The sequence below is a fragment of the Dendrobates tinctorius genome, unplaced genomic scaffold (genome assembly GCF_039654945.1).
Source record: "Dendrobates tinctorius isolate UK_male_01 unplaced genomic scaffold, ASM3965494v1 ptg000039l, whole genome shotgun sequence".
In the NCBI taxonomy this organism is placed as follows: Eukaryota; Metazoa; Chordata; class Amphibia; order Anura; family Dendrobatidae; genus Dendrobates; species Dendrobates tinctorius.
In genome coordinates this window covers 51501625-51527115 of record NW_027361707.1, presented here as the reverse complement: position 1 = coordinate 51527115, position 25491 = coordinate 51501625, and the positions used below count along the sequence as shown (strand labels likewise).

At 42.6% G+C, this 25491-nt stretch overlaps 1 protein-coding gene across 5 annotated transcripts; it reads right to left on the bottom strand.

Annotated features, from left to right (window-relative positions):
- Positions 1 to 7671: 7671 nt before the first annotated feature.
- On the bottom strand, positions 7672 to 24623 carry SLC34A2 (solute carrier family 34 member 2). Of its 5 annotated transcripts, none has more exons than XM_073574697.1 (14): positions 24449 to 24516; positions 23136 to 23168; positions 18010 to 18109; positions 16427 to 16543; positions 15801 to 15929; positions 15461 to 15604; positions 15009 to 15120; positions 13296 to 13491; positions 12375 to 12461; positions 11267 to 11381; positions 10204 to 10371; positions 9962 to 10078; positions 9749 to 9873; positions 7672 to 8658 (listed from the first exon to the last, which is right to left on the bottom strand). In XM_073574697.1, exons 2-14 carry the CDS (start codon positions 23145 to 23147, stop codon positions 8092 to 8094), a joined length of 1989 nt encoding a protein of 662 aa, XP_073430798.1. In that variant the 5' UTR covers positions 23148 to 23168; positions 24449 to 24516; the 3' UTR covers positions 7672 to 8091. The 5 variants fall into 5 exon arrangements, with proteins under 5 accessions (XP_073430798.1, XP_073430799.1, XP_073430800.1 ...); XM_073574698.1 differs by having other exon boundaries at positions 16427 to 16540; XM_073574699.1 differs by lacking the exons at positions 23136 to 23168; positions 24449 to 24516 and adding an exon at positions 24602 to 24623.
- Positions 24624 to 25491: the final 868 nt, after the last annotated feature.

Sequence of the window (25491 nt, the reverse complement as noted above, 5' to 3'; positions counted from 1 at the left end):
TGAACTTGTTTGGATGTTAGTCCAAACAACAGGTTCTTTATCCAACATCTGCACAATCTTGCGTTGAAATCTCTTGTCAATTTTTCTTTTCCGTCCAAATCTAGGGAAGTTAGCCACAGTGCCATGGGCTTTAAACTTCTTGATGACACTGCGCACGGTGTAACGTTTTTAGGTAAAACCTACGTCAGAGAGTGGACCCTCTGGATCGCGGATCCGGAGCCCCTGGGCCGAGCACGCCAGGTGAAGACCGACCCCTATACAGGGATCGTTTGGGGCAGGACCACAGAGGACGGAGGCGCGACAGCCGGAACCAAGAGGGACGGCTCCATGGACATAAGGGGGCTCGGAAGAAGGTGGGCTTAGATACGGCCAGGGACCGGAGGCACAGAGGAAACACAATACGGGGGTATGGCAAGAGGACTGGCCTGGGCTGACTGAAGACAGAGGGAGAGGAACACAGAGGATAGCAGGGGAACAGCGCCTGGACAAGCTGGAGAGAGGGGGAAACGAGACCAAGGACGGCAGGGAGGGAGAGCCTGGAGGGGCTGGAGGAGATCAAGGCAGAGAACGGGAGGACTACAGGTGTACTGTAGCGGCCAGAGGGTGCAGTAAGCTACACAATCATCAGGCGTCCTCCTAACAGCGAGGACGCCTGAAGTATACTAACCCCCGGAAGTGCGTCCACCTGTCCTGCCCCTCAGCGCCGCCCACCGCTGGAGGGAGAGAGCGGGAGGGGGCGTGCGCGCGGCAGGGAGCGGGTGCCAGGAGCCGCTGTGAGGGAGAACGTAGGACGGGCGCGCGCCTGGACGGGGGCGCGCAGGTAAGAGGACGCTGCGGCGTGCGCTGCCGCTGGAGGGGCACCGGCGGGCATAGCCGCCAATGTCACACACGGTAGACACAGGAACATTCAGGTCTTTGGAGATGGACTTGTAGCCTTGAGATTGCTCATGCTTCCTCACAATTTGGTTTCTCAAGTCCTCAGACAGTTCTTTGGTCTTCTTTCTTTCTCCATGCTCAATGTGGTACACACAAGGACACAGGACAGAGGTTGAGTCAACTTTAATCCATGTCAACTGGCTGCAAGTGTGATTTAGTTATTGCCAACACCTGTTAGGTGCCACAGGTAAGTTACACGTGCTGTTAATTACACAAATTAGAGACGCATCACATGATTTTTCGAACAGTGCCAATACTTTTGTCCACCCTCTTTTTTATGTTTAGTGTGGAATTATATCCAATTTGGCTTTAGGACAATTCTTTTTGTGTTTTTTCATTTAAGACAAATTAAATGAAGATAATAATAGCAAAGAATTTGTGTTTGCAATAATTTTCAGGAAGCAAACTGAGTATTATCTGACAAAATTGCAGGGGTGTCAATACTTTTGGCCACAACTGTAGATGTTTGACCTACTGCGCTAGGTGCAGAAGTGGCTGCAGCCAGAGATTTGGTCCCCACCCCAGATGGTGAGAGGGTGGTAATGGATTGGTTTATCCACTCTCTGCTGAAGCTGGTCCAGTCCTAGGTTGCCCATGGAGATGCCCAAAATGCAGATGACTTGGTGTACCTAGTGGAGAGGTACAGGGTGGTCCAGGATTCTCTGCATAGTTGGGGTGGGGGGATAAGGTCACCTCCCTGCGGTTTGCAAAGGGTGACTGACACCGAAAAGAAGGGGATTAAATTGGCGCAGAGGGGTAGCTAAAAGTCTCAAGCGGCATCTGAGTTGCTACCAGATCCATGCCATTACACGCTGGAGGTATCATGTACCACGTCATATTGCCCCATGACCTCAGAACCAATGGACTACAGCATAGGACAGCACTGCTCCTACTTTGATTACCCTGCTTCATCTTAGTGAGGGACCTCATGCTTGCCAACTGAATGCGAACAGAGCACAAGTGACTGGACTTTTGGACTCTAGGAACTTGGTGACCCTGATAAGGGCCACACTTATGTATATGCTAGACCAGGGGAAGGTGGTAAGTGTGAGATATGTACATGGGGACGCCAAGAACTATCCTGTGGCCTGCATTGACATAAATGTGAACTGTAGTACCACACCTCATGAAGTGAGAATAGTCAAGGACTTGTTGCACCTAATAATTGTGAGACCTGATTTTCCATTGTTTTGAGACCTGTGGGGGAAAGTAATGTCAGCTGGCAGCTCGGATCATAACTAGGTTGCAACCAAAGAAACATCGTTGCATGTCGTGGCTGTTGGGTTTCCATTTTGTGTGTTCATTGGCAATGATGATGAGGCAGCATCCTCTGAAGCCAACATCTCTATGCTGGAGATGTCCGGGGAAATTTTGAAACTACCCAACTCAGGGACCAAACACTGAAAGGTGCGCTTGAAAATGTGTAAGTAGTGAATGGTGTTCCTCAGGAGACTACAGGCAGTTCCCTTACTTTGCCATAAATAAAGATTTGTTTTATCGAGGGTGGTGACAGAGCAATTACTGGTGTCAGGGCCTTATGGACGCAGGGTGTTAGATATAGCTCATTCTAATGTGTTGGGTAGCTCTACCTGAAGATACAGAAGTCCCAGGAATGGATCCTCCAGAGATTCAACTGGCACGGGTGCTGCAAAAAAATCATGAGCTACTGTCGATTCTTTCCCATGTGCCAGCTAACCTCCCTGATGGCCGACTTCTGCAATCCCGTAGTACTGTTGTCTATCATTTATGTCCCCTTGAACGTGTTGAGATGGATTTGGTGGCACTCCTGGTGAAATTTCAGTAATGGTAAAATCTTTATTCACAGAATACAGATTTTATCCGTGAATTGAGAATTCTGAGAATGAATAATCAGTCCAGGAGAAGAAAGAAGGAAAATACAAAGTTTCTTATTTTCATGTGTATTATTGATTTATGAAATAAATATAAAAATGACTGTTACTCCATACACACATGTGTTAGGTGAGCATTCATTTGTATTTAAAGGGAACCTGTCACCCCCCCAGGGCGTTTTTCAGTTAAAGAGCCACCTTCAGCAGCACTAAGGCTGCACTCTGTGAAGGTGGCTCTTCTTTTTCTGACCCCTAGTAATGCTGAAATATCGACTTTTATAAATAGCTTCTCATACCTGTAATGTGTCCCATAAGTATGCTGTGTCCCCCTGTATCAGCCGCCTACCATCTGTCCATCATGCCTGTACTGTGTCTCGGCGACGCCCACCAACCGTCCATCATGATGCCCCTGTGCGTCGCTGCATCCTCTTGTTTTGAATGCCGGCGCCTGCGCTGTGACAAGAGTTCTCGGGCATGCGCAGTGCGCGCTGCCCGAGAACCGACATCAGGCTATTGCGCCTGAGTGTTGCGGAGGCCCTAGCCCTGCAGTGTGAATACATCATAACACACTGCGGGTCGGGATCTGGGGCCTCCACAACACGCAGGCAGCAGTCGCAGTTTCTCTTACACGTGATGTAGATGGTCCAGCTCCAGTATCTCTGTAGTGATGGCAGGCACGCGGGATGCAATGACGAGATGGGAGACGAGATGAACTTTAAGATTTAACTTTTAGATATATATAGATGCCTATAAGGGCTATCTCGAGCAACCAAACAAGCTAACAACAGTTGTCCTAGCAGGGATCAAAACAAGAATACACTGGTAACACAAACATGGCTAACCAGGCAAAGACCGGTCACTATAGGGCCGCGGTATGGCCGAATACGGGTCCTGAACGTTAACTACAACGTGTCATTTGTCCTCTCTGATGTCCGGCAGAGTGCTGATCGATGCTTCGGTATTTCAGCCGCTGGGCCCAGCCGATGAGGATCTGGCGGAGACTTTGGACGTTCCTACGCCCAGGTGAAGTGGAGGCACAGCAGGCCACTGGAGAGTTCCTCTGTGTTGCGCCTCCCGGCGGAGGCGGTCCGGCATTGTCTGGGGACCGGACAATGGAGGCCGCAGCCACAAGATGGGGACAGGCAGCAGCGGCCGTGGGGGGCAGCGAACAGGCTGCAGGCTGGGGTGCGGCGGTGGCGGCCGCGGGCGGCAGAGGACAGGCCGCAGCCACGAGCTGGAGTGAGGCAGCGGCGACCGCGGGTGGCAGCGGACAGGCCACAGCCGCGGGCTGGAGTCGGGCGGTGGCGGCCATTAGGAGCTCGGACGGGCGGTCGGTGTTCCTCTGCTGGATGGCTCGGTGCCGTCTCCCTTCTGTCTGCGGTGAGTCTCCCTTCAGTCTCTCCAGTTGCTGCTCTCCTCTCTTGTCTCAGGCTCTGGCTCTCTGGCGCCCTCTAGCTTCCTTGCTCCTTCTCTCCTGCTTCGTCGACTGCCCTCTGCTGGCGTCCTCAGCCCCTTTTATACTAGTTCCTCCCCCAACCTTTCTAGAACTCTCTGTGGTCCATCTCCTAATTATGTCCCCCAGGAACAGTCCCCCTAGGAACTTTGGTGACAGTCCCCTTGGTTCCAGCCCGGGCACACAGCGGGGAATCCTCCTCCTACACCTCCTCTGTAATGTACAATGGGTACCGAAAGTATTCAGACCCCTTTAAATTTTTCACTCTTTTTTTCATTGCAGCCATTTGGTAAATTCAAAAAAGTTCATTTTTTTTCTTACTAATGTACACTGCACCCCATCTTGACTGAAAAAATTAAAAATGTAGAAATTTTTCCAAATTTATTAAAAAAGAAAAACTGAAATATCACATGGTCAGAAGTATTCACATGCTTTGCTCAGACACTCATATTTAAGTCACATGCTGTCCATTTCCTTGTGATCCTCCTTGAGATGGTTCTACTCCTTCATTGGAGTCCAGCTGTCTTTAATTAAACTGATAGGACTTGATTTGTAAAGGCACACACCTGTCTATATAAGACCTCACAGCTCACCATGCATGTCAGACCAAATGAGAATCATGGTCAAAGGAACTGACCAAGGATCTCAGAGACAGAATTGTAGCAAGGCACACATCTGGCCAAGGTTACAAAAGAAATTTCTGCAGTACTCAAGGTTGCTAGGAGCACAGTGGCCTCCATAACTTATGGAGGCCACTGTGCTCCTAGCAACCTTGAGTAATGCAGATTATAATCCTTAAATGGAAGACGTGTGGGACCACCAGAAGTCTTCCTAATCCTGGCCGTCCAGCCAAACTGAGCAATCGTGGGAGAAGAGCCTTGGTAACAGAGGTAAAGAAGAACCCCAAGATCACTGTGGCTGAACTTCACAGATGCAGTTGGGAGATGGGAGAAAGTTCCACAAAGTCAACTATCACTGTAGCCCTCCATCAGTCGGGCCTTTATGGCAGAGTGCCCCAACGGAAGCCTCTCCTCAGTGCCACACATATGAAGGCCCGCATAGCGTTTGCTAAAAAACACATGAATGACTCCCAGTCTATGAGAAATAAGATTCTCTGGTCTGATGAGATGAAGAGAACTTTTTGGTGATAATTCTAAGCAGTATGTGAGGAGAAAACCTGACACTGCTCATCACTTGCCCAATACAATCCCAACAGTGAAGCATGGTGGTGGCAGCATCATGCTATGGGGGTGTTTTTCAGCTACAGGGACAGGATGACTGGTTGCAATTGGAGGAAACATGAATGCGGCCAAGTACAGAGAAATCCTGGATGAAAAACTCTTCCAGAGTGCTCTGGACCTCAGACTTGGCTGAAGGTTCACCTTCCAACAAGACAATGACCCTAAGAACACAGCTAAAATAACAAAAGAGTGGCTTCAGAACAACTCTGTGACCATTCCTGACTGGCCCAGCCAGAGCCCTGACCTAAACTCAATTGAGCATCTCTGGAGAGATCTGAAAATGGCTGTCCACTAACGTTCACCATCCAACCTGAGGGAACTGGAGAGGATCTGCAAGGAAGAATGGCAGAGGATCCCCAAACCCAGGTGTGAAAAACTTGTTGCATCATTCTGAAGACTCATGGCTGTACAAGCTCAAAAGTGTGCTTTTACTCAATACTGAGCAAAGGGTCTGAATACTAATGACCATGTGATATTTCAGTTTTTCTTTTTTAATAAATTTGCAAAAATTTCTACATTTCTGGGTTTTTTCTTTCAAGTTGGGATGCAGAGTGTACATTAATGAGAAAAAAATTAACTTTTTTGAATTTACCAAATGGCTGCAATGAAACAAAGAGTGAAAAATTTAAAGGGGTCTGAATACTTTGCGTACCCACTGTATGTGCTCCAGCCCCGCTGTCTTCTATGTAATGTATGTGCTCCAGCCGCAATGACTATGTAATGTAATGTAATGTATGTGCTCCAGCCCCACTTTCTCTTATGTGATGTATATGTTCCAGCCCCAGGTCTAACCTATGTGATGTGTACACAGCAGTCTCAGTGACTCCTATGTGATGTACTGTGCATACAGTATACCAGCCCCAGTGTATCCTATGTGATGTAAATGTTCCAACCCCAGTGTATCCCATGTGATGTGTATACAGCAGTCCGAGTGTATCCTATGTGTTGTATATACAACAGTCGCAGTGTGTCCTATATGAGATGAATTTCCCATTATGAGGAGACATGGTGTAATATGCATCTGTGTTCGGAACAACTTACTGCTGAGATCAGAAACTGATCACATAGAAAACATATCACAAAAAGCCAACTGCGTTCCAGACCCATGTAAACCTGAAAAATCATTTACAAGTGGCAACATCATCAATACCACTTAATATTACACTCCTTATCAAATTGAAGCAGTTCCAGCCATTATATTAGGGGTGAGTTATTTGACCAAATATAGCAAGCTCATTTTCAATTGATCATTTTGTATGCCTCCCAAATGATGGTATAAATATCCAAATGGTCCTTTGCAGAAAAAATGTTCCCCGCCCTTGTGTTAAAGGGAATCAGTAAGCAGGTTTTTTCTATGTAATCTGAATACAGCATGAGGTACGGGTTAAAACACAGATTTCATCAATGCCTCTCTTATCAATCTCTGTGGTTTTGTTTGCAATTATTGTTTTAGCACCAGGAGCTTATCATTGCTGGGACACAGTGAGAGCATGCTAGTCTGATAAGCCCCCTCCTGTGATAGGCAGCTCACTGTCTATAGACAATGTACATTCAGAGCCTGGTGTGGACACTGATTGTGTCAGAATGGCTGCACCCAGTATTCTAAGTGATACATCATTGGATTCAGCTTTTCTTTGCCTATATCATGCTGATCTCAGATAAGGGCGCAAAAAAAAACAGACAGATTCCCTTTAAGGGTTTTTTCAAAGCGATTTTATGTGGATTTTGAAGTAGATTCTGATCCAAAATCCACATAAAAAATCAAATCAAATTTTATCTGAATAAACTTTTTGTTCACTGCCTGTTGTCAAGTATAGTTTAGCTCTAGCAACAGAGATGCCGAGACGGATTACAGAAAGAGATGTTGCATCCTTGTCTCTTTTCTTCTGATCTCGTGTCAAACTGCATCCAGGCATATCAAAGAGTCAGGCATTCAGTTCCAATCGGGTAAACCATTAAACAAAGTCTGGAGCAGAGTATGCTGGGAAGAGAAAGAAAGGAAGTACCAGCACCCATAGTGCTGGCAGAATAGTGATTTTTGAGGAGCCACTAACTTAAACAGAGTGGGTGCCAAGTTCTGAAAAGTAGGCAGTTCCTGCACATATTAGACTGATATGCGCATCAAAAACGGTGTATATTTTTTATGGGGGATGGGAGTGTCAAGACCAAAAATAGATAACTATGCTTCAGATCTGGATCACAATATTTATTTAATATTGGAGCATGTCAGAACTATATTACAAATATACATAAGAAACAATGTAATATATTACATTTATATACACTAGATCCATATCCATTGGCTTTATCTATATACATGGGCTAAATGAGATGTACAGACCTGTATTAATATGTACACAGTACAGAGCACAGACTGCATTATGCTGGGACGTTTCCCATTGATCATACTCTATATACATCTTCTTTGCATACATTCATATTAAGTCTATTGAGTGTCAATGATTAGAAATTCATTACAAGAATGTTACTCTTGATCTTGGCTCTTGATATACTGAACCTCTCAGGTCACTAAATAAATAGTCATTTGATCAAAACTCTAGCGAGTAAGGATTTGACACAGTCCCTATAACGGAACCTCCGTAAATTTGTTTTACAAGGCGGTGAGGTTCATAGTCTTTCCATGATCTCTGTTATCAAGAGATGGGAGTTCATCAGTCAGATCTACAACATTTTCATGACACTCCAGAGCCTTGGGCTTATCGATTGCTTCTTCTTCATCTTCTTTACCCTTGCAGCACTTACATTTCTTGCAACAGCAGCAACAGTAATGACCACAAAACAGCGAGAGGGAGGTCATCCAGAGATCCCAAGGCTTCATAGAATGCATCCACTTGGGTAGGAAGTCCCAGGTTTTTAGGAAATCTGGTAGCACCCTGGGGCATTTGGATTGCAACAAACTGATGACAATTACAACAATAATTATGAACACGATTGGAACAGCAACCCCCACCAGAACCTGCCACCCGGCAATGGACAAGCCAAAGACAGCCAAGGGCAACAGGAAGAAGCACATGACCAGGTAGACAACAGCAAACCATCGGTATTTAGCTGTCTTGTTCCCCAGGCTTTTGGCCAATTGAATTGGTAACCTCATGAAGGGGATGGGATACCAAATAAGTATCCCAGATATGTTGAAGAAAAAGTGACATAATGCAATCTGCAAAAAAAAATGAAAAAATGTGTTTAAATAAAAGTAACACACTAAGTCTATGAGAAGACACTTTATGTTAACAGCTCAGCCTCACTGTATGATCTGGTCAATAATGGCATGCTCATGACCAGATCATAAGGATTAGATAGGCAAGAAGAAGCTTTATTACCTACAGATGACCGGCTTGATAAGTTTGGGCATCCAATCACTGGCCTCAACAAAGATGACAATCCGTGTTCATGGTCAACGTGACCAAAACTGGTGAGACCATCGGAGTCTTGGCAATGGAGCAACAATAGCTTTACCAAGTGAGTTTAAGTTATGTTTCTTTTGACCCCATAATAATTTTAATATCCTGGGCAGCCATTAGAGTTGAGCCATAAATTCACTAATCAATAGGCCTCACAGGTCATCATGATTTGCACCACAACATCATGGCATCACAGGGCCCAGTAATTGTCAGTGGCACCCAGCATGAGGGGCTAAAGATCCCGACCACAGAATTGAAGACTGCCGTGGTCCAGCTACCATGAACTACTGGTCTGGATGATGGACTGAGGCAGTGAGAACCTTCTTGCTCAACTCTAGTGACCATATCACAGGGTCCCTCTGGAATTCGTACTGCCCATGGTTTCCTTGAACCGCCATTCATAACTGTACTCAATAAACTGGACTGCAGATTCAAATATTATACAATGAAAAAAGATGTACAAAACTGAATATGAGGTTCTTAGTTAACATTTTGATCAGAATTTATAGGCCTACTGCCATGACACATCAAACCTCTCAGTGGGCTTATACATTGTGATCAAAATGTTATCTAAGAATGTCTTATTCAGTTTTGGAAAATACTTAACATATGAATGTATAATATTTCGATGAGCAATCCATGTCTTTCTCTATTACATGTTGTTATATTGACAGCCATTCTCACAGAATGTCTGGATAGTCATTGCTTTTCTGAGCAAATTAACTGTTTTCTAGGTAGGACAAGAGTTAAGCACACAGCAATCCGCTGATCTCCATGGCAGATCCTTTAAGGTTTATCATGTCTTTAAGTATCACATTCTAGAGTAGACATCAGTATAACACGCACCTGTACAGAGTTTTGGAGGGTCTCCCCCGGACTAGCCAGTGCAGCCAACAGTGCTGTAGTTGTAGTTCCAATGTTAGACCCAAGTGTCAATGGATAGGCCCGCTCAATGCTTATCACTCCAATACCTATAAGATGCAAGAGTCAAAATATATCAGGAAGCATGACCAGTAAAATTATAAGTGATGACTTCTCACAATCATACGTGCTTCTTACCGATGAGTGGAGTGAGTGCGGAAGTGAAGACTGAGCTGCTCTGAACAATGAATGTCATTCCTGCACCAACCAACATTGCCAAGTATCCAGTCAACCATGAGAATGGGAAGGGGAAGTCTTCAGAAAAAAAAGAGAGGACATGTAAGAAATGATAGAACCAGACATTACTGTACATCGAGACAACGTCTACATCTGTTAGCCAGAGAGGTAATTGACATGAATGCAGTGTTACTGATAGTTACCAGTATTAAGGATCTTCTTGATCACAACAGATACTTGTCCTTTTAGCATTGAGTTTAGAAGCTTGACGATCAAAATAAGACACATACAAAGCATGAACAATGACAGCGCCAACAGGATGAGTCCTACTGCCAGATCTGGGAGGTTAGTGTTAGCAAATAAGTGGGAGCCTGGAAAACAAAATATAAAGGAAGAGTTAAAACATCGGGTTCTTCTTATCCTTCCAACATTATGTTGAATGTTTCATTCTATGATGTGAAAATGAGCTAGTTTTACAGATTTCACATGAGCAGAATGAACCTTTTGAGGTCTCAATGAGAGGTGTTCACATCTACCCAGGAATTCAGACTTCAGTCTTAGAGAGGTATTCACATTAGACACATTAGGACCCATCAGTTTTTAGACCATCTTGTCGTTGGTTGATGGGCAGGCAGGAATTGGACAAATTATATGCTAAGCGTCTCATTTTTTCCTAGTATCCAGAAGCCGTATTGTTGTTCATATTTCATATATTTCACATTGACATGCTTTAGCACTACAGAGCGCAATTTGTTTTGTTTATTGTTAATGTCAATGACGAGAAGACCTCATGAACCAAAATTTACTGGACCTACTTTTACCATCTATTACTACCATTCTAAGGGTTCTCCACCTTCATTTTTTTTCCTATTCTATAAATTCACTCTACAAAAAAAGTAAAACAAGCTTAACTTGCCCCTTTGCCCCCAGTCTTTTTCTCATGACTACAGCCAATCACAGGGCTCACTGGTCTCATGGGAGCACTGGATAGACAGGGCTAAAGTAAACCTTTTTAAGTCTGCTATAGAATCAAAAAATGACTTTGGAAAACTCCTTTTTTTATTTTGCTTCTTTTTTCCAATGCAAAAAAACCCTTTACTTACAGCATAATAGCTGTGAAATGTTTTCAGATTATCTGCAACTGTCTTTGGAATAGTGAAGTATTCAATTATGTATTAGCTTTTATAGCTTTTTTGCATAAGAATTAAAGAAAAAACATTAGTATTAATTAAAACCGTGAATTATTAAATTGACAGAAATACTTACAGGAGAACTTTACAGTCTCCATAACCTCTGTCCAGGTCATATTGTTCTCATCTGTCCAGCAGGGTCTGCTCAAAGTACAGTTCTCTATGCCGGGCACACTAGCATTGATCCATTCCTGCATAAAAGCATTATATACATGTTAATAGTGGTTGTTTTATTGCACTCTCTCACAATTGGCACCCATAGTTCCCACTCACTGGCAGACACAGATAGAAGATGGCCCCTGTGCTAGAACAATATATGGGCTCTTTGCAGTCCAAAACTCATCATTATGCGCAGTCACACTTACTTTGAAGGTAGAAATGTCCCCTTACCTTTCGGGCCCCTGTGTGGCTGCACAGGTTGCACCAATGATAAGTCCACCCCTGAACCCACTGTAGGTAATTGCATCCATATTACACCTTCACATAACACCAGTGTAGAGATTAGTGAACACAAACGTCTCTATTGACTTCTATGGGGTTCAGGTTCTGGTTCAAGTTCTGGTACTGCTCTGGTACCTGAACCAAACTTTGGACTAAAATTCGGCCAAACTCGACAAACCCAAACTTCTACGGGTGCACTCATCCCTACTTATGTGTGAAGCCTTAAGGCCCCGTTGCACACATCAATGTCCCAGCGATCCCACCAACGATCCGACGTGGATGGGATCGTTGGGACATAGTTAGCTGATCGCTGGTGAGCTGTCACATAGACAGCCCCTCCAGCGATCAGGACCGGCCAGCAAACTGGTATCCAATGTAAACAGCGGGTATCCAAGAGCTGCGCGGCTCTTAGTTACCCGCTGTTTACTTTGGATACCAGCTCCCAGCGTCGCTGATCGTTGCTCTCCCGCTGCCACCCGCAGCGATGCGTGCTGGCCAGCGGGAGACCGACAATCAATAAACGGCCCAGGACGATCCTGCATGATCAGCAATACCCGGCGGGGGGGCCGGTCGCTGAAGTGTGCCACACACAGGATCGCTAGCGAGATCGCTGTGGCGTCACAAAATCAGCGATCTCGCTGTGTGTGTGGTGGGGCCTTTAGCCGTTATTTCTTGATCTATCAAACTTGGCGGTAGTTTGGTAATGTCCTGCTGTATAATACAATCACAAGATGTGCTTTTACCTTATATCCACATTCTCTCTTGATCAGACTCTTATTTTGAGCATCAGGGTCACCGTTAGCTATTTGCTGAATGACATTTTTATCAAGCTGAAATAAAGAAGAGATTTGTTAATGCGTTGTATCTATTAAAAGACACAAAGAATTGTATCCTCTATGTGTAAACTATGAGTAAGAACTGATTAGTGTGAAACGCATCACTGATGGCGGTATGCTTAAAATGCAATGACTTAAAGTAGATGTTTTATTAATTTGCTACACGGTAGTTGATCGTCATCCACTGATTTATTTTCATAATCACAGAACCCATTGCCATGTAATCAGATACATGACTGCAATTACTTTCTAAAATTTTTATAGCAACTTCTGAGATGCACAAAAATATTGCAACTTAAGGTGTTTACACTAGATTTCTGGCATAAGCACCTTAATAAATTGGCCCCTTATGTCTATAAATGATATTTTTTGGCTAATAATAATTTTTGTGATTTAGTTTGCTGAAAAATTTTCAACCATTTGTTTTTTGCTGCCTGCATGTATTTTCATTCACTGCAGGCTGCTCAGTCCTGTTCTGTATGAAATCAATCAGATGAACAATCGGAAAGCTCAGTTTGTAACCCTTCTCTCAGTATATCACACACTTATGGAGCTTTAAGTTTGTTTTATTTGGTTGTAAAAGTATAAGCTTAGATTTGTGTTCTGGATATCATAAAGGAGACAGACCGAGCTGTCAGGGAGCTCACTTTCTGGATTCTCACTCATCTGGACTGAGCAGCTTGCAATGCATGGGAATAAATGCAGGCAGGAAATGACAAATGTTTGCAATACTTTAATGAAACCTAATTGCACAAATTATGTTTAGCCAAAAATACACGCATTTAAAAAAAAGAACAAAGGTGTCCATTTAAAAGTTAATGCCCAAACCTGAATAATTCCTTTGGTGAGGGGCTCTGTGATAACTTTTAACATATCTGGGGCATCTTCCCCTGACTCAATATTGAAAGACTCCACAATAGCGTTGGTGAGGTGGAACAAATATCCTGATGCTATTTCAATAGGCAATAGAACCAGCACCGAGAGCCAGTTGAAGAAATCGTGCACTGTTGCTCCTGCAAATGCCCTGTAAAAGGAAACAACGTTTATAAGGCTTTAGAAATGAGGTAAATGAGGGTGATTTACATTAATTACAATGCGGCCTCATGCACAGGGCGTTCCCGGCAGCTCTGTACCATGAAGGTCTTAGCACTCTGTATGCTGCCATATGATGAATTGTGATGTGCAATAATGCAAAGTTCTCCTCCAATGATTGTTTTCTGTTGGGTCCCACCACGTGAACACTCACTTATTGCCAGAGTTGTGTCCCTGCGATCCATTCATTCTGTCCTGGCAGACAGACCAAGGTCAGCAGGAGTCACGCATGCGACTTGTTCATTCTATGTCTATGGCACTGACAAAGAGAGTGACACACACAGCGCTGTGCTTGGCCTATCTTCATATCTTTAGACTTGCAACTTGCCAATCTATCCAGCTCATCGTGGCCAAGTTCTTGAGACCATGTGCGATCCATGCGAGGATCAGGAACACATTCCCTATCAATTATCAGTTATCCAATATTCTGGTCATAATAGAGACCCCTTCATTTGGTCACTTATTGTACAAGAATCAAGGACATGTAAGATCCGTTTACACCTACTGATCGGTTAATAGCCTATCCAGTGTTTACACAGGTGGTACGTATTTAATAGACTGTTCAGTGCGCATAGACTGCTGTTGTTTTCGGCAGCACAAGTTCCTGTTTACACAGGACGATGTGCTGCCAAGAACAAAGATCTGTTGCACCAACTAAAAGATCATTTCACCCAAAGAAAAAGCATTTTCCTGGTGATCGGCAGCCTGTTTAGATTACAGAATTGTCATAAACAAGCCTTCATAGGAAGTCGCATTCACGATAATCGAGCAGCATAAATGCTCCTTTTCTTTTTATCACTTCGTATACTTTGCAGTCATATCTACATTCCCTGCACTAGGTTATTCTTCATGCGATGTCTAGACGCGTTTTTTGTTTTTCTCATTTTTAAATATTTCTTTATAGTTTGAGCTATTTTGTGCTTTACTATGTTTTCTTTATAATTGCTTTCTTTGTAGTCTCTTTGTACTATGCTTTTTAGCCATACTCCCACCCCACAATACTTGTTTCTATTGTTCAGATTCCTTTTCATCATGGATTTATAGGTTTCATTGTCAATAATATGATAAATTTTGCTTCTGAAAATGAACGTTCTGGCATCTATATGATTACGGTATATACTCAGTTTGGTTCTCAGGGTGCGTCCCTGTATTTGGTTTTCAAAGGACTGAAACTGCATAAATAAGTAACAAAAAAAAAACATAGGAGGTATGGACTATTGTATCTGCATCTGGTTTTATGCAAAGAAAATTTAGTTATATCTATTAAGGATACTTTTCTTTTGAGATATTGGCTCAAATAGATCACAACCGGGGAAACTACTTCAATGTTAAAAAAAAAATAATGCACAAGCATGGTTGGATATAATTTTGTCTACTACAGGGAAGGACTGTTCGCACTTCATTGCTCCCTCAGTTTCTTAATTGACATAATAAGAGCAGGCACTGTACCTTCTGAATTCATTCCGGTCACCAGACTGCATCAAAGCCACAATGGTATTTGTGACTGATGTGCCAATGTTGGCTCCCATGACGATTGGAATGGCCGTCCTAACCGTAAGAACTGTCAAAACACAACCAATCATACAAACAATATTATTGTTCTCATCTCCAGGACAATGGAAGTGTTGTTACATTCATTATAAACAATATAAAAGGGCAGCATTATACAATTACACTACCATTTTCTATGTGCCTGATCAATCGGTGGCATTGCGACCTCTGTACTGTATTGGTATGCAAATAAATATAAGCAAACATGGAATCATTATTTGGGAGATTTTTAGTTACGGTATCTTCTCATCCAAGTCTGATATAACATGAACGACCACTGAAAATAACATTTGTACTGTGGCAGGTTAGAATTTCCCGTTATACAATTATATCATACAAGGTATACTTACGCCCAGATGACACCATGCTGACGATAATAGATGATGAAGTACTTGAGCTCTGCACAAGAACGGTCACCAGAACGCCAATCACCAGACCAGCAACAGGATTGGACAGTACCGAGTGGTTCTTGAAAATATCTCCCGCGGCCTTTCCTAGAATGAGGCAATTTTAGGTTAGTAAAGAATATAGGTGAATTGTCCATCTTATGTCACCAGCTCTCTGGCCACGTAATCCAAGTGTTTCTGAGAAACATATATGGTAAGTCTTAGGCGTGTGATAACCACAGCTTATACGATTATACCAAAACCAATATTGGTGAAAATAAGGAAATCGGCAACAATCTCTTACCTCCGACCAGTTGGAAGGCCGAGCTCAACACGTCCAAGGAGCAAACAAAGAAATACAACAAAGTCAACAAGAGGACAAATTTTGTGATTGACTTCAGAACGGATAGGATGCGTTGCTTTGTGGTCAGTTCTGGGGAACAAAATTTCCTTTTAGTTCTCATATCGATAAATGTGTAGATATAATTCTGTGTGTATATAGTAATGGAGAAATACCACTTAAAGGACATTGGAACACCTCCACATTTCTACTACAGGAGCTTTTATGGCCTCTCACTCTAAACCCATACATATTAATATGGAGTAACAGCTTCTGCTCTTCTGGGAAGGTTTTCTACAAGACTTTTGGAGGTGTTTATGGAAATGTTTTACTTTTCTAGAAGAGCATTTGTGACGTCAAAAACTCACATTGGATGAGAGGAGCTGAATTTGCTCTTTAGAATGAGCAATTTTTTACAAATGTAAGTGAAGGCAGAAAGCATGGCGAGGGGATGGATGTTATACACAGAGAGCAATGGGACTGAAAGAGAAGCCTGTATTTTACACTTTTGCTCATATGAGCGTATAGTTGTACATATATTTGGGTGGTTATGTGTATATATATGTATGTGTGCTGTATGTGAGACCTACCTGACCACTTTGGTCCTGTACTCTTAAGTTCTGGCATCTCCCATGGGTCGATCTCCTGATTTTCTGATTTGTCATTGTATAACGACACAGTGGAGTAAGCCGGAGGTAGTGGGTCTTCTAGGAAATATAGACAAACAATTATTACAGGCCTATTATATAATACTCCAGTTTTCACATTTTTCATTTCACTCTTTATTACAGGAAGTTGAGTCATGTGTTCTCCAGTCTAACAAACCAGTCCAGTACATGCACTAATGTGTAGACAGGACATCAGTCATTGGCTACAGGATGACATCATCACCTATCAAATCACTCCTGATGACACTCAGACTCCTCCCCTTTACACTTAGCTCCACCCTCCCTGTGCCTCTGTACATAGTCCCATGCAGCTAAAGGTCTAGGTGAAGACCTGAAACTGTCTTTGCCGCCCATAATAACCAATCATAGAACAGCTTTCGTTTTGTATTCTGCTCTTGAAAAATGAAACCTGCAATATGAATACTTACTATCGGCAGCAGGGGAAGGTTTTCTTTTACACAATTCATAAATCTGATAATATAATTTCTACTTCATATAACAGAGCAATGATAGTAGGTGAGACAAGATACACCGAGGCTGGTGTATATACATCACATAGGATACACTCAGACTGCTGTATACATCACATATGATACACTGAGACTGTGCTATATACATTACACACATTACCCAGAGACTGTGCTATATACATCACATAGGATACACTAAGACTGCTGTCTACGTCACATTGGAGACACTGAGACTGCTGTATACATCACATAGGATAAACTGAGGCTGCTGTATATACATTACATAGGAGTCACTGAGACTGCTGTTTACACATCACATAGATACAATGAAACTACTGTATACATCACATTACATACCCTGAGACTGCTGTATGCACATCACATAGGATACACTGAGACTTTGTTGTATACATCATATGGGAGACAGTGTACACATTGAGAATGCTGTATACATCACATAGTATGCAATGAGACTCTGCTATACATACACCACATAGGATACAATGAGACTGCTGTATATGTATATCACATAGGAGACACAGACTGCTGTATTTATGTTGCACAGGAGACACGGAGACTGCTGTATCGCACAGGATACACTGTGACTCTGCTATGTAAACAAAGGGAAAGCAGCTCTACGTCACTGATCTACCACTAACTATCATTAGATAGGAGCAAAAGCAATGTGATGAGATCGAGGCATCATGGAGTATGTAGTCTACATTAAGGTAACCATACTGTAAGGGAAGAAGCAATCAAGATGGCAGACAATACAGACACATTAACTAAAACTGGTTTACAGAAGGCATATAACATTAATATTTAACAATAGCCTATACTGAATTATATAAGCAAAAAAAAAAATCTGGCGTTTATCTTTCAATGTCATACGAGCATTTATCTGTTGCATTTCCTGTCCTGAAAAGTTGATGCAATGGAAAAATTAGGTTTTTAGTCCTGCAATATAGAAATCATGCAGTAAGAACAATGAAGAGCTAACATAAAAGCTGAATGTAATATTAACGATAAGCTCACCAGGTGGTGGGTTTGCATTGTCATCATTAGGAGTGTATTTGGGAGAATTGTCCACACCTTCTGGGATGCGGTGCTGGAATTCGGGGAAAGGAGCCATTGTCTGTAAAAAAAAAGATGGTTAGACATCAGCAATTATTTACCATCGTCACAAATGAACACAGGTTTTCATACAAAAGAACCCATTCACCACTCCATAACCTTAAGCAATGGCGTAGGAGACGACCCATCACCAGTAATGGCAGGAAATTATACTTGTGGCAGGTTGGGAGTTTTCTTAGACTGATGTGATGCAATGAATTATCTACTTCTATACAATAGCATATATATTTTGTGTTAGGAAATTAAGGGATATACTGCTGTATAATTTTAGCTCAATAATAGATTTCAGAAAAAAATGGCTAATGACAAGGAACCAGAGCCGTCATCCCTGAAAAGGATTGCTTCATAAAGAAAGACCCCAACCAGGACCACAAAAACCAAAACACTGATGTAACATGTAGGACTTCTGGGACGGTGATCCTCCATAGTGAACAGACAGACGGGCAGCTTGCACATGGAAAAGCAGTTTGCTATTTTCTATACGATGCTTAGAAAAAGTAAAAAAGAATATCGAGGCACCAAAACCCTCATCCTGTGTCATGGAAAGGGATGTTGGCCCACGTCAACAGGTGACAAAACAAAAAAAAGTTTTTTCATTGTTTTTAGTTTTGTACATATCCCCCCCCCTCATTCTATAAATCAGAGTTGCCATGACTTAATAGAACTGGATGTGTAAATGGTCAAAGCTGTTTCAAAAAACTTTGCAAATGTCAATAGTGCAGGCAAAAATCCGAAACGTTGTAGTATATATCATCAAATAAATATGCTTCATTCTCTACTTATGAGCCACTTTAACTCCTCCATCTGGCCTCTGAATATATCATGTACTCTGAAAAACAACTAAAATCCATTTTTGGCATAACAAAACAGACAGACAGCTCACCGCGGGAGCAAATTACACATGCCTATTAAAATATATGGAGAGGGGATGGCAGATGAAAAGTGAGAGTCACAGGCATATGTAGATGGTGCTGCAGATTTCTAGGCATTGTTTCATGTCATGGGCATGGGCTGAATTCATAGCTACACTGCTCAGTACTGCTATGCAATGTTCATCACGTGCTACATAGAAAAAAAAGAGAGCAGGAATATCTCAGGTCTGTGTGTGCTGTGTATGGGACACATCATAGCAGCTTGTCCCCACCCACTAGCTCAGTGACAACTGAAAGTTATAGACAGGGCCTGCAGAGAGGAAAACTGGTGATAAAAGCAAAATGCAAGTCATATAATAATCAGAAATAGCATTATTCAGCCTGTACACTTACAGGATAGCTTGTTCTAAAAGGTCTTCTAAAATTACAAATTTGCTTTAGTAGTAGTTGAGGGACAGCTGTATGAGGAGCCTATAACTGAGCGGTGGCAGCACAGCCATAACTAAAACGTGCAGTTTCTTCAACTGTCTTCTAGATTGCATGTAGTAAGTGAATGTAGGGGTAACATTTGCATTTACCTATAGCCAACACCAGCCTACAGTCCCATGCAAATATCACCCCCTTTAGCCCATTCCAGCATCTAGTCTCATGTAAACAGATATCTCTCCTCTAGAGCTGAGCAAAAAGATACATCAGACCCCGGCAGCAAAACCAGTAGTGTCCACTGAACCACAGCCCTGTGAACCTGCTCCTTCCTATCGGGATTCCCTGCATCTTGTGATTTGTAGGCCGGCATGATGGGGTCTGGTGAATCTTTTGCTGCTCACTAGTAATTTGCACCTTTTTTCCCAATGCAGCAGATGCCAGGACGCCACTCTGCTATCTCTGCTGTCTCTGGTTTCTTCATCAGAGCCTCATCAATCATAAAGTGATGACATATCCTCGCAATACGCCAGCACTTTATAAGCTGGAAAGGCATTGCAATTCAGTTAATAAAGCGGGGAAGGATTTTCTAAAGCCATGGTGATGGTAATCTTCCATCGGATAAATTCACTTTTGGATAGTAAGGATGCCACGTGCTGTTCCTGTTTAGCGCCCTCCTCCGTCCGTGCCCGCCATTGATGTGGACTATGTGACAATGAGAAGTATTGTAATGTGCCTTTATGTACATATACTATTACTGGGATAAATTACATTAAAAGGGTGGGAATCACTCAGAGAACCGCGCCAAGATACATCAACGCATACATTCTCCTATTGTTTTAATTATAACCTGCGCCATCTCCAACTAGACTATCTAACTTAACCTGCCGGGCAAGATATTAATAATTACCTTCATGGTCTATAAATCAATTGTGCATAATCTTGGCACCGATGATTCAAAGCATGTAGTGTATTCAGAACAATGAATAGATCCCACTCCAAGGCTGGACCGTCTGCAAACCAACAAATTCAGATACCAAGAGGCTCCCATACACATTAGACTAATGTCGACTGAACCCAACTATATCAACGGGTCACTGGCCGGCTGATGATCGGGAGAAATGTGTCATGGTTAGGACATGGTTAATGTCCTGTTCTCACAGGGTTAACTTTTGCCAGCCTCTCTTTGGATCTGGGAGGGGTATTTATACTCACTCCAGACTAGGATTTCCTGTCAGCTATACTGTTATTCTGGCTGTGTATCTGACCCCCCTGGTGTGCGTGTATACTGCATTGCTTGTTAGCTTCCCGTGTATGACCCGGTCTGTTTCCTCACTCTGTACTCCGTCTCTCGTTTTGGTACTATTGTCTTCTCCGGTTCTGACCTCCTGGCTTGGCTATTGTTACTCTGCTACAGTTTGTCCCTATTGTACCGTCTATTGCCCGTTCTGGTTTTCTGATCTATTGCTACATCCTGACTATTCGCTCTGTCTAACCCTTTGGTACTGTCCTGCTATCTCGTGCTTTGACCCCGGCTTAATCTGGTTTCTGTCTCTGTCTTTGCCCCTTGGTATCTTGTCCCGTAGTTACTTTTCTAGGAGTTTCCCTGCAGCTTCTAGCTCTGTGAAGCTTAGGCCACGCCCCCAGCAGTCACGTGCTTCAGGTCCTGATAGTCTGAAGCACGCATCGTCACCGCTGCTGCCCTGCTCCACAGGTATCTTTGAGCACTGTTTTTGTAGTCAGGACACGCGCACTGGCTCAGTGAGCAAGTGCAGTGCGGTATTCCTGACAAAATGTTGATCATCCGTGTCCAATTTTGATCGCACTCTTATCCCAGATATAAGCTTGCCAGCCGACATGACAGTTGCCGGCTTTCTCATAGAGAACACAGGACCACTCGGCCAAACGAACGCTACTGTGTATGGAAGAGTCAGCGGAGATGGAGAAAGATAAGTGGCTGCCAGACATATTGATACTACTCACTTCAGATAAAAAAAACTGCAGGATCAGTTTAGCATAAGTCCATGACTAGAAATACTTGAGGAATAGTTAACGTTGGTTAAAGGGTTAATAACAAATTCATAAATAGGGTAAAATTGTAATAAACAAGCAACTTTACAATTGACTTTTTTTAAAAAATTCTGTAGAATGGAGACATTGCTTACTGCTTACTAGATTACTGACCATTGCGGCAGTTTATCATGGGTGGCTCCTCTCCTTAGCAGGGAGTACAACGCTTACAAGCTCCTTGTATTGGAACTTGCAAGCGCTGCTCTAAACTTAGATGGATCTCTGGATCTGGCCAGCTTCACTGCCTCTGTGCGACTCTAAGCTTCGGAGCGCGCACAGTTTAGGACCAGAGGCGCAACCATGCAACTTTCCCTAAGGCCAGGGTCACACTTGCGAGAAACTCGCACGAGTCTCGCGTCTCAATACCCGGCACTGCCGCCGGCACTTGGGACCGGAGTGTGTGGCGGCATGTATTTCTATGCAGCTGAGCGCTCCGGTCCGAGTGTCGGGTATTGAGACGCGAGGCTCGTGCGAGTTTCTTGCAAGTGTGACGCCAGCCTGTCAGTCCTTCAGTAGTACGGCGCCCCTCCAGGAAAGCAGTAATTCAGGAAGCAGTGCACTTGTGAAGACAATTAGAAAACAACCCATAATCATTCTAAGGGCTGAGTCAGACTGCCGTATAACTCGTGTGAGAATCGCACTTTGCACAAGGAGAAGCTGTATCGGAGAGTGATGCGAAAGAAGCCGTTTCTGCAAGCACGCCACAAGCAGAGTCGCCTGAGGTATGCAAAAGCACATTTGGACAAGCCAGTTACATGTTGGAAGAAGGTCCTGTGGACTGATGAAACAAAGATTGAGTTGTTTGGTCATACAAAAAGGCGTTATGCATGCGCTGTATTGTTGACCGATGCACAGTGACACCATCTGCAGCAAGATGCTGCTGCAGGTCTTTGGAGGTGGTCTGTGGATTGTCCTTGACTGTTCTCACCATTCTTCTTCTCTGCCTTTCTGATATTTTTCTTGGCCTGCCACTTCTGGGCTTAACAAGAACTGTACCTGTGTTCTTCCATTTCCTTACTATGTTCCTCACAGTGGAAACTGACAGGTTAAATCTCTGAGACAACTTTTTGTATCCTTCCCCTGAAAAGCTATGTTGAATAATCTTTGTTTTCAGATCATTTGAGAGTTGTTTTGAGGAGCCCATGATGCCACTCTTCATAGGAGAATCAAATAGGAGAACTACTTGCAAGTGGCCACCTTAAATACCTTTTCTCATGATTTGATACACCTGGCTATGAAGTTCAAAGCTCAATGAGGTTACAAAACCAATTTAGTGCTTCAGGAAGTCAGTAAAAAGTAGTTAGGAGTGTTCAAATCAAGAAAATGATAAGGGTGCCCATACTTTTGCACCGGTCAAATTTTGTTTAAATGCAGATTGCACATTTTCTGTTAGTACAATAAACCTCATTTGAATCCAGAAATATAACTGAGTCCATCAGTTATTAGATATATAAAACTGAAATAGCTGTTGCAAAAACCAAAATTGTTATAAAGAAAAAAGGTTAACATTAATAGGGGTGCCCAAACTTTTACATATGACTGTATTAATTAAAAAAAAAGAATAAAGTGCAGCAGTATAATGAGACCCTCCAAGCAGAAAGCCAAGAAAACGGAAAAGCTTTGCCCAGATGTCCTCCACCATATCCAACCATTACCAAGTACCTTTTTCTCCATGTTTCTAGCTGTGGACAATTACTGGAAAGTAATAATTAAGTTATTAATATGATTCAACTCTGACATTACACCAATGCAAGATCAATTCTATAGGATATTTGGGAATGTATGTGAATCTGATGAGCTGATATTTATATATGATGTGTCATACCGTTCTTACTATAGCATGGGAACCGGATATTTTATCTAGAAATTTTGGCGAATTCTTTTATTCGTATACTTTGTTTAAAAGTTGAAGTCTATCTTCCCGGTAAGTGATCTCCTGTACCCAACAGGATAGTGAAAAGTCTCCAAAAAAATGTAGATTAAATGAAAACGTGGAGTCGTAAGGTGCTCCGATGAGCAGCCGGAATGTGGAATAGGAGACCGTCTTGTTATAAGATGCTTCACTGGATTCGAGTGGGACAAATAAAGTCTTCTAGAATCATTTACATGCCCATCTTGAGAATTTGAAAAAAAATATGATAAAAAATAAATAACAATGCTGGTTGTTCTCCTACTGTGCACAAATGCTGTATGTATACTGAGATGTAGCAGAGCTTATTGTGCCTTTTGTAACGACGCACAATGAAATCATTATAGTGGTTGGACATGCGGTTGCATTTTATCATATTGCACAAATAATGCATTGTGCACAGATTTTTTAGCAGAATTTTGGGGTGCGCTTTTTTTTTTGAAAGTAAGTCAATTTTCCGATTTAGCATAAACCCTGTATTTTTTGTGCAAAAAATCTGCTGCAAAAAAAATCACCACATATACATAGCACTTATTGCATTCAGTAGTTTGCTATTGACATACAACTGGCTGTAACACTGTAAAAATGCAAAAAAAACACTATAAAAACTGCCTAAAAATGCATAAAAGTGTCAGACAGAAGTTCAATGAAAAGGTTGGTTCTGCTATGTGTATTTAAAATATTTTAGGGGACAGGTATGTAAAACTAAAAAATAATAATATAAGTGGAAAATGCAATAAAATTTTTTTAGAAATATTAGTGAAATTTTCATAAAAAAAGAACAATAAAATAAATCTCCGCAGCGCGACATTACTTTACAACGTGACGCAGTGATCTGCCGCATGTGACGCTGCGGCAACTTCCAGGTGGAGCGGTACAAATCACAGCTCAATACTATATACCATGAGAAATGTGAAAAGCATCATGGAAAATTAAAACAGGTAAAGTTATACAGGTCCATTATTGCTGTATACAAGCAGCCGAAGTCCTGGACAAGGAAAATAAACTGACATGACTGTAAGAGTAATTAAGTGACACCACATACAAGAACTAAAATGTGACTCACCTGATAATCCGGTGGAAGAGTTGTCAGGAAGGGAAAGGATGAGAGAATAGAGAAAGGATGCTCTGAGCACTTATATATAGGATAAGTGTTGTGCCACACGCCCAGGTGACACCATGCCATCCCTCCCATTATGGGATAGCACTGCCTTCTTACCTGACTTCTGTGCAATCAGCAATTTCCAATCAGAGCACTGATAAGTGAGAAAAGCCACTTGTCCAGTCTGTGCCCCATGCTGGTGAGGGAGGCAGGCTCTCCTAACAATGTGTTGTAGAGGAGGTGCATCCGGCCTTCCATGTGGAGAAGAGGGTGGAATTGTTATTCCCTGCAACCTGAGACTCCTCTTCAGAGGCTCAACAGCTCTGTCTCTCATCACACACTTGTTATAGAGGAAATTAATATAATTTAGGGTTACAGTGGTTTGGAACCGATATCTACGCGGCACGTCCTTGGCTCTGGTACTGGCCGGACTCAGAAATTAGATATTTAGGTAATGCAACACTTGCCAACTCTATTGGAACAAAAAGGAGGCTCTCGGAAGCAAAAAAAAAAGATACTGTCCAGACTTTAGAAAAGTTTTAGAAAATCTTCCAAGTGCCAAAAAAGCCTCCCAAAATCTCCCAGAGGGCAACATTTCTAGAAGATTTACTGAGCGTGTCTCGTCTTCATACGGAGCCCCGACACCCTGATCCACATTCAGGAGGGTGAGAAATGGCATGATATAATACTGAAGCTGGATATAGTTGCACAACATCAATAAAGAATGATATATACAAGTAGCAAATGGTGGAATAATTAAAACATAACTTTTAATTTAAACACTTAAAATACTCAAATACATAGACAACATGAATTACAGGGTCTTCCTTGACGCATTCACGAATATAAGCAAACGTGCTGTGAATGAACAGGTGAGCTGGTAACCTTTTCCTTTTTCATGCTGTGAATGTGTCAAGGAAGACCCTGCAATGAATGAGGAATATGGTGGTTGAAAGTCCGTGCTGCCCAGAACAAAAGTGCTAACAAATATACTCTCCGGACTCTGG